The sequence below is a fragment of the Pan troglodytes genome, chromosome 2, assembly GCF_028858775.2.
Source record: "Pan troglodytes isolate AG18354 chromosome 2, NHGRI_mPanTro3-v2.0_pri, whole genome shotgun sequence".
NCBI lineage: Eukaryota > Metazoa > Chordata > Mammalia > Primates > Hominidae > Pan > Pan troglodytes.
Genome location: NC_086015.1, coordinates 188,990,982 through 189,005,037, shown reverse-complemented (window position 1 = coordinate 189,005,037; position 14,056 = coordinate 188,990,982). Strand labels below are relative to the sequence as shown.

General features: G+C 44.5%; 1 protein-coding gene across 5 annotated transcripts in view; it reads left to right on the top strand.

The window, feature by feature from the left end:
* Nucleotides 1–4,027: 4,027 nt before the first annotated feature.
* Nucleotides 4,028–14,056, top strand: part of IGF2BP2 (insulin like growth factor 2 mRNA binding protein 2) — a 182,504-nt gene continuing 172,475 nt past the window's right edge. For 2 of the 5 annotated variants that reach the window (XR_010155889.1, XM_016942462.4), the window contains exons 1-2: nucleotides 4,030–4,630; nucleotides 6,200–6,260. Coding sequence is in view for 3 of the 5 variants with exons in the window: in XM_016942462.4 (XP_016797951.1) it covers nucleotides 4,453–4,630; nucleotides 6,200–6,260 (239 nt within the window). In the remaining 2 variants the exon portion in view is untranslated. Of the gene's footprint in view, nucleotides 4,631–6,199; nucleotides 6,261–14,056 lie in introns of all 5 variants that reach the window. The other 3 variants (XM_001151234.7, XM_016942461.4, XM_016942464.4) reach the window with 3 other exon arrangements.

The window sequence follows — 14,056 nt, the reverse complement described above, 5'->3', positions numbered from 1 at the left end:
ATCAGCGGTGGCATCAGATTCTCATCGGAACTTGAACTGCGCATGTGAGGGTAGGTTGCATGCTCCCTATGAGAATCTAACTAATGCCTGATGATTTGAGGTGAAGAAGTTTCATCCTGAAACCACCCCCCAACCTGTCTGTGGAAAAATAGTCTTCCATGAAACCGGTCCCTGGTGCCAAAATGGTTGGGGACTACTGGTCTGAGGGACATTACCCTACTACCAAATCATTCCTGATGCACAGGCAGGTGCAGGACCTTCTAAGAATTACCTCCAAATGTTGGCTTTGCCTCAGCCTTCCAGCAAATAGGCTTCACTTTCTCTTTCAACTTCTCACATTATCTAGAGACACTGGTTATACTGACTACATTATCAGTTGAGCAAAAAAACATTCCGCTATGGCTTTGTAGGTTCAAAAGAATCGCTTGAGCTCAAGAGTTTGAGACCAGCCTGGGCAACACAGTGAGATCCCATCTCTTAAAAAAAATTTTAGCTGGGCATGGTGGCATGCATCTGTAGTCCCAGCTACTCGGGAGACTGAGGTGGGAGGACTGCTTGAGTCTGGAAGTTTGAGATTGCAGTGAGCCATGATCACCCCACCACACTCCAGCCTGGGTGACAGTAAGACTTTTTTTTTAAAAAAAAAAAAAAAAGAAAAAAGAAAAAGACTTAACACTTATGAACTCTTTGTTGTTAGACTAAAATGTTTTTTCCAGGTGTGTTTCAGGCCCTCCATGTGATTAAGAAAAAATTATACTTTCCTGAGCTTCAGTTTTCTTACCTGAAAAGAAGGATTAAGAAAGCTTGTCCCAGCCACCTTATCACTGTCTTGCCCAAAAGAATCGCGGGGAAACAATGAGGATCTGTACTGCCTTTGAAACTCTTGAGGAAAACATTAGTTAATTCATGCTTTAAAAGGTAATATGCCTACTATAAGATTTTCTCCAAATTTCTGACCTCTGTTAAACATTCATAAAATCTTGGCTTATCAGGTGTAAACCAAGTCTAGATCAATCAAGATGATCTCTGTTTCAGCTCTCTGGGGGAGGGATAAGTAGGGGAACTCGAGAGAAAACAGGTAGAAAATAAGTTTTGCCTGGCAGGAGCAAGGCCTCTGAATTTCTGACTTTGCCCTTGGAGGCTGTCCCCTATTGTCTTCAAAGGTCCCCAACCCCTTCTCTATCATGTGAAAAATAACTCTGCATTCTAAGATAAGGCACTGTAGATGCTGCAAACCAGGGGTGTAGTGGAAGCACGCCCTCCATCACACTTACAGTTCAAGCCCTCCTGCAGCCCTGCTGTTTCCAAAATTCCAGCAGGACAGTTGACAACTGCAGCAAAGAGCAATTATTTCTCTGAAAAAAAAAAATTTCAAAGTGACTTGGTGAAGCAGGGTAAGAAGAGTTCACCAGAAGCCACCTGATAGGGTTCGGCTGTGTCCTCACGCAAATCTCCTTTTGAAACGTAACTCCCATAATTCCCACATGTCATGGGCGGGACCCGGTGGGAGGTAACTGAATCATGGGGGTGGGTTTTTCCCATGCTGTTCTTGTGATAGTGAATCTGATGGTTTTATAAAGGGCAGTTCCCCTGCACACGTGCTCTTGCCTGCTCCCATGTAAGATGTGCCTTTGCTCCTCCTTCACCTTCCGCTATGAGGAGGCCTCCTGGGCCGTGTGGAACTGTGAGTCCATTAAGTCTCTTTTTCTTTATAAATTACCCAGTCTTGGGCATTTCTTCAGAGCAGTATGAAAATGGACTGATACACCACCTCTGCCAGGAATCTGTACATTGTCTAATGTGTTTTTCGTCTCACAGTAAGACCAAATAATTGACGTATCTAAAATGCTACACAACAACAACAACAACAACAAGTTTTTCTGACCTGTTGGAGAGGAATGAGGCCAACTATTCCTGCCACTCTCGTTTCTCCTTTACATGTACCTGTGAATAATAAGCAAATATGCTGTCCTATAATATAAAGGTGACCATATCAATTAGGAGCACATGTGTAAATAATCTAAAGATGGTTAGTTCAGTCTGCTGAGGTTTATGCATGTACAAGTCATGTTCATTTGTGATTCTCTGATACAATTTAGTAAAGAAGCATCCACACCTAGTTTATCTATTACTTTGGGGATTAGTAACCAAGTTCATTCTCAACTCCTGGAGCAGTAAAATCCGATTCTTTTTCTAGAGAGAGAAAAAAATATGTGAATACTTGAGACAAAAGCCAGAATTCAAATAACTGCAAACATCTAGGTGAAAATGGATTCATTACTTTCTCCTCTGGATACCTAATTAGTTAAGAAGATCTCCTTCTGTAGAATAAAGTATTTTAAAAGTTCATCAATTCCTGGGGGAAAGAAGAGAAACAGGCATTAAGTGTCTGACCACCCATGTCTCAACACGCTAGGCAGTTATCCTTCTTGTAGCCCTCACAACAGCCCTGCGAGGACTGGTTATTTTATCTCCTTATAGATGAAGAAACTTAGGCTCGAGAATGCTGGAACATCTCAGGGCACAAAGATGGGGGCAGAGAGAAGGTCTGAGTCCGGGGCAGATAGGCCTTCCACTCCAACAGTGTTTACCAGACCAGAATCACCTGGGAGTACTTGCGGAAAATACAAAATCCAGCAAGCCCCATTCTCTCCACGCCGCTCATCAACAGGAAAGCTTGGGAAAGACAATACTACTTCACGACCCAGTCAGGAGACCCGAACTTGTTCCATTCCTACACTCGTGACTTCTCCACCCAAGGACACTCCCCGCACCCGCGCCCCAACGCCTTCACAAAACCCAACATATCCGCGATCAAACCTTCAACTCTCCCAATGGCCCCCAGAGGTCCAGAGCTTGGAATCTTCTTCTGCCTCCTCACCTCTGAATCCTGCCATTCTTCTCCCTCCTGTAGAATTTCATTTACTGGCTGGGACCAGGCTCTAACCATCAGGCTTCCAGCCGGGCCCCGGAACTTGCAGCCCGCTCTAGCCTGTCTGGCTCCTGCCCGAGCCCCTCGGCTCCAGCCTGCTCTCATCCCAACCCTGCCTCTTCCGTCGGTCACGTTGTTTCCTCCGCTTGGAAGGACCTCTTTCCTCTCCGGGCCCTTCCCAGTGCTCGGGGAACTCCTACACAGCCTGCGCTCCTCCGCTTCCAGCCACCCTCGCCTCCCACCACCCTGGCTTTGGAGCTGAACCGGCCGCGCAGCCGGGCGGCGAGCATCCGTCCCCCGGCCGCTGACCCCAGCGCTCCGGCCTCGCCGCAGCCCCTGGCCCCTCGGCGTTCGTTTCCCCACCCGCCACCTGGCTTTCGCCGCCGCCGCCCGGGAAGCCCTCGGCACTTCCCAGAATAGAGAGCAGCTGCCAACGTCAGGCTGCCGCCTGCCGCGGGGTTCCGGACACGCGGGGTCTGGGCGGAGAGGACGTGACTCCGCGCTGGCCTTCCGCCTTCCCTCCCCGGTCGGGAAACTGAGGCCCAGGACCGGGAACCACTTCCCCGCGAGCACGGTCCGCGAGGGCCCGGCCAACCCCGGTCCTAGGCGTCCCGACTCCCGCGCGCGATCCTTCGACCACACGCGCCGCTCGGTCACCTCAGAGAGCGTGGCGGGGAGCGGGTCTCAGAGCGAGCGCACGGCCCGGGAACGCGCAGGGCGCCAGCCCCGGCCAAGTCGCTGCGAAAGTTGTTGTCTCCCAGCCTGCCCTCGCCTCTCACCTCCGGGACACACCTTCCCGCTTGCCCTGGCAGCAGCGCACTCACATCCGGTCCACCTTGCGCACACCCCTCTCCGCGCTCACTCGCAGCCCCTCTCCCTCCCACGCCCGCGGCTCCCCGTCGCCCCCTCGCGCGCTCCCACCCGCGCCCGGGGCGCGCCTTCCCCGCCCCGCCGCTCGCCCGGCCTCGGCGCCGCGCCCGCCTGGGGTTCCGGCGCCCGGAGCCCCAGCCCGGGGCCGCGACCCGCTTCCGCCCGCCTGGCGCGGGGCCGGAGCCCGAGCAGCCACTGCCGAGCGCGGTGGGCGCGAGGCGAGGGGCGCAGCGGCGCGGGGCGGGGAGGGGGCGCTCGCTCGCTCCCTCTCGGCTGCGCACACGCCCGTACAAACTCTCACACAGACACACGCGGGGTGCGCTGCCGCCGCCCGCCGCTGCTCCTCCTCCCGCCACCGCCTTGAGAGGGAGAGAGAGGGAGGCAGAGAGAGCGCTTTGTCCGCGCGCCGCCGCCCGGCCCGGGACTCTGCCCCGAGGAGGCAGCCGCGCCGAGTCCCCGCCTCCGCCTCTGCCCCCGGGCGGGCCGGGCCGGCCGCGGTGGGGGGAGCCAGGCTGAGGGTGGGGGTGGGTGGCGGGCGGGCGGAGGGCGGGGAGGGGGGGCGGAGGAGGAGGAGAGACGAGGGCAGCGGAGGAGGCGAGGAGCGCCGGGTACCGGGCCGGGGGAGCCGCGGGCTCTCGGGGAAGAGACGGATGATGAACAAGCTTTACATCGGGAACCTGAGCCCCGCCGTCACCGCCGACGACCTCCGGCAGCTCTTTGGGGACAGGAAGCTGCCCCTGGCGGGACAGGTCCTGCTGAAGTCCGGCTACGCCTTCGTGGACTACCCCGACCAGAACTGGGCCATCCGCGCCATCGAGACCCTCTCGGGTGAGCACTCAGCGCGGCCCCCTCCCCCCGCCTCGCCCCGCTCAGGCCGGGACGGCGCCGGGAGGGAGGCCGAGTCCGGCGGGCGGCGCCCGGCGGCGGCTCCCGCGCCCGCACGCTCACTTCCACGCACCAGACCCTCAACTCTCGCCGCCGGCCCGCTCCTGGGACGGCCCGCTCCCCTCCCCCCACAGCTCTGGACTCTGCCCTCGCCCTCGGGGCCGCAGCCTTGGGGCGCCCCCCGTGCCGCTCCGAAGGCTCCCGAGGCTCGCCGGCTCCTTAGGGGCACCCCTCGTTCGCCTGGCGCCCCGGGCTGCTCTGAGCTTCCCCGCCCCCCACCCTTTGAGCGTCCCCTGTCTCACTTCTCCCCTGACCTTCCTGTCACCCCCTTTGTCAGGGTCCCCCCTTCCCCAAATCCCTCGTCTCTTCCTCCTCCCCCGGCCGGACCTTCTCTCTTCCAGTGCCTCGTGCCCAGAACCTCTCGCCCTCTGGCGTCTCCTGAGCCGCACTCTCCTTTCGAGCCCCCTCCCCACCTCGCCCCACGGCCCCCCACTTTTGGCACCCCCTCGGCGCCACCCTGGTGACCCCCTTCGAGATCTCGGGGCTCCCCCAGCCCCAGCCCTCGCACGACGGCACATCCCCTCGGTCCTTTCCCGAACCTCAGTCCCCTCTCGCTTGCTCTCTCAAGCGCTCCTATTTTTCTCTGAATTTTTTGTCCGATTTTATTGAGAAGAACTCGGGGCTGGGGGCTTTCCGCCGCCCGTCCCCCCGCCTCCCGCTCGGCCAGAAGCACCTTTTTACGAGGTGCCCTGTCTCAACTCGGTGGGGGCCAGGGTTGAGAACCGGGAAAGAGGCGACCGGGGGGCCCGCGAGCGCGCTGGAGCCCAGACAGGAGACGGAGAGCGACACACACACACACTCGCGCGCGCGCACTCCCCAACTCTCCCCAGCACACGCTCCGCTCCCAGCCGCGCGGGCCCCCGGGCCCCGGCCGGCGCCCCCCGAACCCCGGCCCGGCGGGAGCCCCTTCCCCACCGGCGTGTGGAGTGGGGGCGGGGCGGCGGCGAGGCCAAGGTGACACCCAGGAGCGGACAGGGACAGGGCTGTCGCTGCGGCGGACTCCGGGGGGCTTCGGCTCGTTTTCTCGGGGCCACCGGGAGGAGAGGGCAGGGAGGGGAGCCCGGTGGAGCCTTCGGGTCCCGGATTAGCGGAATGGAGAGGTGGGGGCCGGGAGAGCAGCGGGGCCGCGCCAGCCCTGCAGCTTGAGTTTCAAATGAGCTCATCCTTTCAAATTGGCGCCGCTCTTTATTAAATTTGTTTTTCCGGTAATGCCACCCACGGCTATACCTGGGGTCCGACCCGGGCTCGCACCCTCCTCGCCTTGTCCCGAGACACGGGGCGCCCACCTTTCTTTCTACTGGGAACCAAGTTCGCCCAGCTCGATCCGGGTAGGAGACCCCTTGGGGGCGCCCGAAGGCGGAGCCCGAGCGTGGAGTTCCGTGCGTGCCCCTCCTAGACCCCCGCGGGCTTGATCTAAGCAAGGTTCTGAGTGCTTTAATTTCTGTTTTAAAGGTAAAGTGGAATTGCATGGGAAAATCATGGAAGTTGATTACTCAGTCTCTAAAAAGCTAAGGTAAATATACTTTGCTTAGTTTTTTTTTTGCGATTGGCCTTACGTATAAGTAAAAAACGTACACACAGCTTTAAAAAACGTGCTCTTGGTAGTTTTTAAAGGGGCTTTTGTTTGTTTTGTTAGTGGAGATACATAGTTTAGAAAGCTACTTTTTTTTTTTTTACTTTCATTATATAAGGTGTTTACTGTTCTTGGAAAATATCTGGTGCCTAATTGGGGGTCGGGGTGGCGAACACTAGCTATGTTCAGTTCGCTGGGACCCTGTAACTTGTTTATCAAAAATTGCCTCCCACCCCCACCTCCCGCCCCTACCCCCAGCAGAATAGCAGCAAATGCTTGTCAAGACTTCCTGTGAGATGTGAAGAGTAAATATTTACTATGTCAGCTAAATTGCTTAACTAAACTTAGCGATTAATTACTTTTCTCTTTTAGATAGTTTAATGTTGAATAGTAAAATAATTCAGTAAGGGGTCAATATTTTGCATAGCTTTCTAAAGAAGTGGGTTGTTTGGATTGGATGGCAGTTAAAAGCCGGACTTTTTCAGTCACTGAGACTACTGAGTATAGCTTCTGAGCATTTTGTTGTTGTTGCTTGTAAGAAATGTTTGCGGCTAAAATAAATACCCTTGTGAAATCTATAGTTATATTTAAGTGCACTGTTGTTAATGACGGAGTAACAAGTTTTGTGGAGGTTGGATTTCTCCACAGTGATTTGCTAACATGAGAAGAGAAGAGAAAACATCTTTGTTTAAAGTTTATTGTGGACTTTAAATTTGGGCCCTTTATTACTCATTCTAAATTTTTTTCTTCTGCTGTGTGTCGAAACTTAGTTTATATCCCATTCACATACATTTCTTCACCATTAGTCATTAAGTAGCTGGACTGGAGCTGTTCAGTGAAGTTTTTGATGACCACCTTTACAGTTTATCAGTCAATAGTTTAACCACCTGATTTTTGTCAGGATTGAGTAGATTTTAAAACAAACTACCCTAATTTTATAAATACTTAGATGTGTTGCTGAAGGGATTTTTAAAAATTGTGTGCCACATTTCCAGATATGTTTTATTTTAAGTAAGCAACAGAATAACTTTTGTTTGCAAATAACCTCTGTGGCATATGAGAAAATTACTTAAATCCTGTTTTTTTTAATTTAAAAAAGGTGAGTTATGATTTGCAGTTTCATGTGTAATATTAAGCTAGTTCTTTCCTCTATTGGGAAAGATGTAATGTGTAGCCAATTGGTTTTCAATAAGGTATCCTAAATTTGTATACTTTTCTTTAAAATAATATTTTTTGCTTGAGAAATCCAAGTTGAAGCTTTCTGATATATTAACTATTTACAACAAATATAAATTACTATCTCACAACACTTGAAAATTTGCAGAATGAATATATTGAACAGTGAAATAACTACCCCAAGTATTTGATACAGTATGTTTCTATAAATGTCTAATTCTGTTGGCTGTTTGCGGTTGTGAATACTTTTGGGGGTTATAATTAGTAAAAAAAAAAAAATTACTAGAATTTTATCTTAGTTGGTGTCTCATTTCATGTTGCAGTGTGCATTATTTAATTTTGTAGTATATGTGAAATACTGGTTTATCTAAAGTTATTAACAGCTCCTAAAACTTCTCACAAATGTACTACTTTTTATCTTTTTTCTTTCAAAATGCAGATTATTTGCTGTTAGCCGGAGTGTCATTTAAGTAATTTTGTTCTGTTTAAGAGTTCAGAATTGAAGGCATGTCCCCAGTTTTTAGTATAAATTAAATAAAGAGCAATCTAGGATTTACACAGCCCTATTAGTTGATTTCTTTGAGCATGTGGGCGATGTGAAATACCCAGGAGGTAGATTAAAATGCGCTGTGTATGATTCACTACACTGAAAATGTTTAACATTCCAAATGTATGCATAAGCTGCTGCTCTAGAGGAGCTACATCATTTCTGATTGGATGGTTTTAATTTTTTTTTTCCTTTCCTTTATTAGTTTAAATGCAGAAATTAGCTACTTCTACTGCAGGCTAAGGGAGAGATAGCTAATGACCGGTATTGTGTACTGAGATCAGACTTCAGGGATGAAGCAGCTGTATGTTCTCATGTCCTGGACACTACCACGTTGATGGCTTTCTAAATCCAGGGTACTGTGACATTTGAAACCAAAGCTTTTATGTTATATGGAGACTATTTTGGTGTTCTTGTGTTGCATTTCTATGAATATTAACAAGTTAGAAGTAAATTTGGCAGTGTTAAGTCAATTCTATATGTGGTTTTTGTGTTAGTTGAAATGAAAATGGGAAGAAAATAGTTCATCCTCATTGCTTGCTTACTTAAAAATCATTCAACAATTGAGTGCATTTTCTTTGTATTGTAGTGATTTCTTTGATTTCTCAAGAATTAGTTTTATTATCTGTATCTCACATAGATTTTTTAAGATTAATGATAGTTTGGGAGGAGATGTTTTTATCTTATGAAATTATTGGCATGCCATTTGCTTACCAGTTGTATATTTTGTTAAATATTCTGGCATCATTTTATAATAGCATAATAGACTAGATGCCATTATTTTCTCAGGGTCACTTAGAAATAGAAAACTCTTTTCTTTTTGCAGCGTATGTTTTATTCTTATTAAATGCAAATTATTCTAATGTCAACCGCACATAAAGCATTTATTTCTCTTTGTAAGTTGGTTTCAGGCTCTGTTGAGTAAAAGTGTTTGAATCTTTTTTCTCTATTAATATTTCTTGGTAGTACATATGGTCAAATGTTTATTAAAGAGGAAAAAACTGGTAAGCTTTAAAATGCTGTTAAAAGTTTTGGAAACTTCCTTGACAGAAATTTCATTTTTGGTGTTGTTGAAGGTTAACTTAAAAATTATGTGTGTGTGTGTGTGTGTGTGTGTGTAGTGTATATATATATATATACACACATACACATATATATATATACACATACACACGTACACATACTGCATGCCTTGTTTTGAACTAAGACATGCTAACTTGAATGTGCTTTTGTACCTCAAGTTGAATGATTCTGTGAGAAACAAAACTTTGAAAAATGCAGTTTCTGCCCACCTCTAGGAAGTAACTAAGTGGTTCTAGACATTCTTTCACTGAGATGGTGTGAATACTATGAGATAGTGTAGGAAAAAGCTATGAATTTGTCTTTCATGAGTTAAAAATCAGTAATTGTGTTCACTCCAATGCAAATGAATTTGGTCTCCTATAGGAATGTTAAAGAAAACAGTATCTCAATTGTATTTTGCTTGTATGTACTACATTGTGTATAGTTGAATTAAATACCAAAAAGAAGAAAAAAAACATCCAATCTCAGGCCCTCCCTGCTGCAGTCTTTTGCTGCATCAATTTTTAATTTTCTAGAAACAGAAATGACTTTTATTAGGTTAAAATTGTGTGGTACCTTCCTACTTTAAGAATTTGTTGACTTAGAAATTAATACCTGCATTTACTTACATAGATTCCATGTGTAGATATAACATATATTAACACAGAATATATGATACTAAACTGTAAGGTTACTTTTGATTTGGCTTTGGAGTTAAACTTTTAGTTTCCCAGGAAAAAAAAAAGTTAGTAATTTTTTCACATGGTGCTAGGTAATACCCTAGAGAGTTGCATATTGTGACCTCGAAGAGATAAGTATTAGAGTTAAAATAGAAGCAATACAGAAAAAAGTGAACTTGGTGATATTGGTTAAAAATTCTAGTTTACATTTTTAAAAGACTGGTTATTTGATGCTTTTAAATCATTTAATTAAATATTAGAAACCAATGAGATTTATACATCAAAATAGATTTTATGGTTTGCTTGCTTTTTTTCAATTCACCAAATACATAAAAATTTTAAATTGTAATATAACAATTTATAAAACTGTTTAATGGCTAAACACCTAAACATTAATTCCAAAAGGTGATTTGTGATATGTAGTGCAGCTGTCAAATGGTGCTTTTCATGTGTTTCCTTATACTTATGGCCAGGTATAAGATGACCAGTAAGAGATGTTCTAAGCATTTTGTTTTTTATTATGTTAACCTGAGATTATCCTTTGGTAGACAGAAGATGAGAGGATATTAGTAATATTTGTACAAAGCCTTTTATACTTGATGATCTAAAGTGCAATATGTTTTCTTTAAGAGAAAAAGCATTTAACTTTTAAAATATTTTTAAAAGAAGATTTAGAACAAATTGCATATCAAAATTATCATTTCACTATTATTTTGAGTAAACACATGGTTTTTGTGTTTTTTTAATGTGTGGAGGTTGCTCCAGATTTTCAAGTACTGTGTTGGGGAAATGTAAATGATTTTGAATTATGCATAAAAGGATAGTGACTTAGGCACATTTATTAAAAGTCAAAAAAGCTATGAAAACCAGATTTCTACAGGAACTGTTTATATATTTGATACTTTCAAGCTTTTCTAAATATTTGCTGTCTGTAGCTGAATCACTCTTCCAAGTCCTCTATGAAACCCTCAAAAGTAGATGAGCAATTGGTCAGAATTGTTAGAGGATATTATTTGAGCTAAATGTTTCCTCTCTCTGTTTCAGTGGTGTATGTGCAAGTGTGTGTATATGTTTTTTGTGTGGGACAGTTTCAGGTAGATGGTATCGAGAGGCAGCAGGAGATCTTTAATTGAACAACAGTTGCTCTGGAATTCAGTCTTGACAGGGCTCAAGAAAGTTGCTTGGTGATTGAAACCTGTGGCAAAGGGAATCAAGTGCAGTGATATTTGCCTTGAGTGATGAATAACTCTTGTAGGTGGTTAACCTTGTGAAAGCCAAGTCACAGGTACCTGGAGTAGGTTTTACAGTGAGCATGCTACTGAAAGGACCATCAGTGCAGCATCTGCCCTCCTTCCTTTTCACTTGGCTATCCCCTGTCACAAAAGATTCTGTGAAGGCTTTGATGATGTTATAAGCCATTTTTTTAAGTGTCAGAAAATTCAAGATTTGAATATGCACTTTCATTTAGAAATTCTATACTTTGAAAAGCAATATGGTATTTTGCATAACACAAGTGCTCTCAGTGAGTAAACTTCATTAGAAGAAGCGTTATATTGAAATAGTTTCTTTGGAGACTTAAAAATGTTGAATTATACATTTCAAAATATATTTTTAAAAATTATATTTAAACATCACAAAAGTCTTCAGTGTTCTTTTCAGTGTTAGAAATTAGTGGGCTTGGCTAAGCTAATTTTTAAAGAGTTCATGCTCTAAAACTTTCAGTCAAAAGCATTATCTCTCAAAAGCTATGATTAACTTCTTAAATTGAGAGATGGGAGTGTTCTGTTTAACAAAACATGCCCCCAGAATTTATTAGTAAAGTTTTATCCTTCTTATATTCAAATTCAAGTTCAAATTATTTTGGGTATTCATTCAAAAGCAGTATCATTGAACAAATAATAGCAAATAAACAGCAAACACCTACCAACGAAGATAAGTCTTTCCTCCCATTTATCATCACCATTAAAACATTTTAAATCTTTTACTTTATAATTTGACTTCATGCTTACAAACTTATAATTTTCATTTGGTGGCATGGACTCTATGGGTTCTATTTTAGGCAGCAAAATTGCAGAGTGCTCAGAGCATTATTTTTAAGGTTTTACTTTTCCTGTTTTGATCATGGACTTTAGTCTGGTCTCTCCATAAAATAGTGAAGAAAAATTATTTTCTTTTGTAGAAAAGTTCAGATTCTGTTGCTTGGCTGCCAAAGGGAAGAAGGAATACAATAATTATTTCTTTAATTTGGTTTAGAGTTTGATGGTATATTGAGATAGAATAAGTACAACAGTGAAAATGGATGCTTTTGCATTAATAGGAGGCATTCAAGCCCAAAAGCTAGCCCTGTTCCATCATTTGATAGTTATGTCTCCTCCCCAAGCCTCTGCTTTTCACTAAATAATATCTGTATTTTTGAGATACATTTTGTTTATTCCTCATTATTTATCTGTTCTACACTTTATTTCTTAAAATGTGAACATTCAGTTAAGATTTTCCCATTCTGTTTAGTGTCAAGGACATTTCATAAATAAAGCAGATATTTTAATAAGTCTGATAAATGAAAATTAAGAGTTCTGATGTATGTTTTGAGCTTTCTCTTATTTACCAATATCATAATAAATGTTGCATCTAATGACCAGAAAAATTTGTATGGGAACATTGCAATAAGAATTATATTTTCAGTTTTTCTTATTGTCATGTAATTAATGTGTCCCAAAGTAAGGATTTGCTGTAGTGGGAAGCTTGAATTTTTAAATTTTTGTTTTAAATGTGATCAGAAAGGTTGATGATTTCATGTATTGATATTTAAACAATGGTGGTAGTATTATCTCAGGGAGGAGTATTTTTTGTGCCTGCATCTTAATATTCATACAGTACTGATGCTGTTCCAGCCTCTTTGACACATTATTTCATTTATTCCAAATAATAATTTTGTGAAAAATAGGACAATTGATATTATCTCTTTTTTTGGATGAGGAAACTCAGTCCCAGAGGAGCTTAATAATTTGTTTAGGCCACATGACTGTTAATTAAGTAGTAGGGCTAGAACCCAGGTCTTTTGAGGTCCCTGAGTCCCGCTCCACTGTACTTCCTCCCCATTTAACGTTTTACATTAAAGAAGTCAGCTGAATGTGTTGTAAAGTTCGAAGAATGCTATTCGAGGGTGGTAGAAATATATGAAAATACATTTGTGAATTGAACCTTTGCAATGATGCTACATCAGTCTGAGTGATCTGTACTTTGCTATAGTTTTTAGAAAAAAATAGTTAGAAATAGAGGTAATTTTAAAAGTAGCATTGCACGTCTTCCCATCTCTGTGCTTGCCCACAGACAGAAGTGGGGAGTATACCTAAGCAGGTTGTGGGGTTGTTGTTGTTGTTGTTATGTTGCTTTTTTCGGCAGTTGTGTTCCTGACATAACAAGTCAAACATTTCTTTCAACATCTGAGCCACACAGATTAGAGAGCGAACTGTCACCTGGGTCAAGACTATGTGCCATGTGGTGAATGAAAGTCTAGCTCAAGGAATCTCCTGGGTGGGTTCTTCACGGGGTTCAGACAGCCTGTTGCAAAGGTCAGGGCTGTGTTGTGGTTTACGTGTTTCCCTGGTAGGAACTGCCAGGTCTTTCCCAGAGGTGGTATCTTTCTCTCTGTCACTTTCTGTACTGAATAAGGCCTTGGGCCTCTCATACTGTCTTGACTATGGGGTGAGTGTTAATAGGGATAGTATCCATAAAGTTCTGAGTTCTTTATTAATTTTATAATCGCACAAAAAATATGCTAAATAATGAAGCATGTGAAGTACAGTTCATTTCCCCTCAACTGTAAACTTTTCCTGCATTTATCTTCGTTTCCTTTAACTCTTATGGACTGTTTATGGTGCTGGTGGGAGGGAGGGAGGAATTATCAAGGAAAAAAAATAGGTGAAAGAAGGTTATTTCCAACTCCCCATGCATTTCTTTGAGTTAGTACAGTCCAGAGTGGGATATGGCATTTTCCGTGGAATTCTGACTCAGGAGATGGGGGAGAGGAAGAGAGTTAACTAATACTGGGTGGCTGCTGTGTGCTAGGCACTGGACTAGGCTTCCTGTTTTATCCTCCCCACAGCCTGAAGAGATCTGTCTTTATCCTTCTTACACAAAGGGCTCTAAAGCTTCAGACTCTGAAATAACTCCTTGCTCCTGACCAGAACTTCAGAAGGCAGTGGCTTGTTGTCCATCTCATTTGAATACTGCAACAGAACCTTAGCAATGAAGTAGAAAGTTGTGGTAAT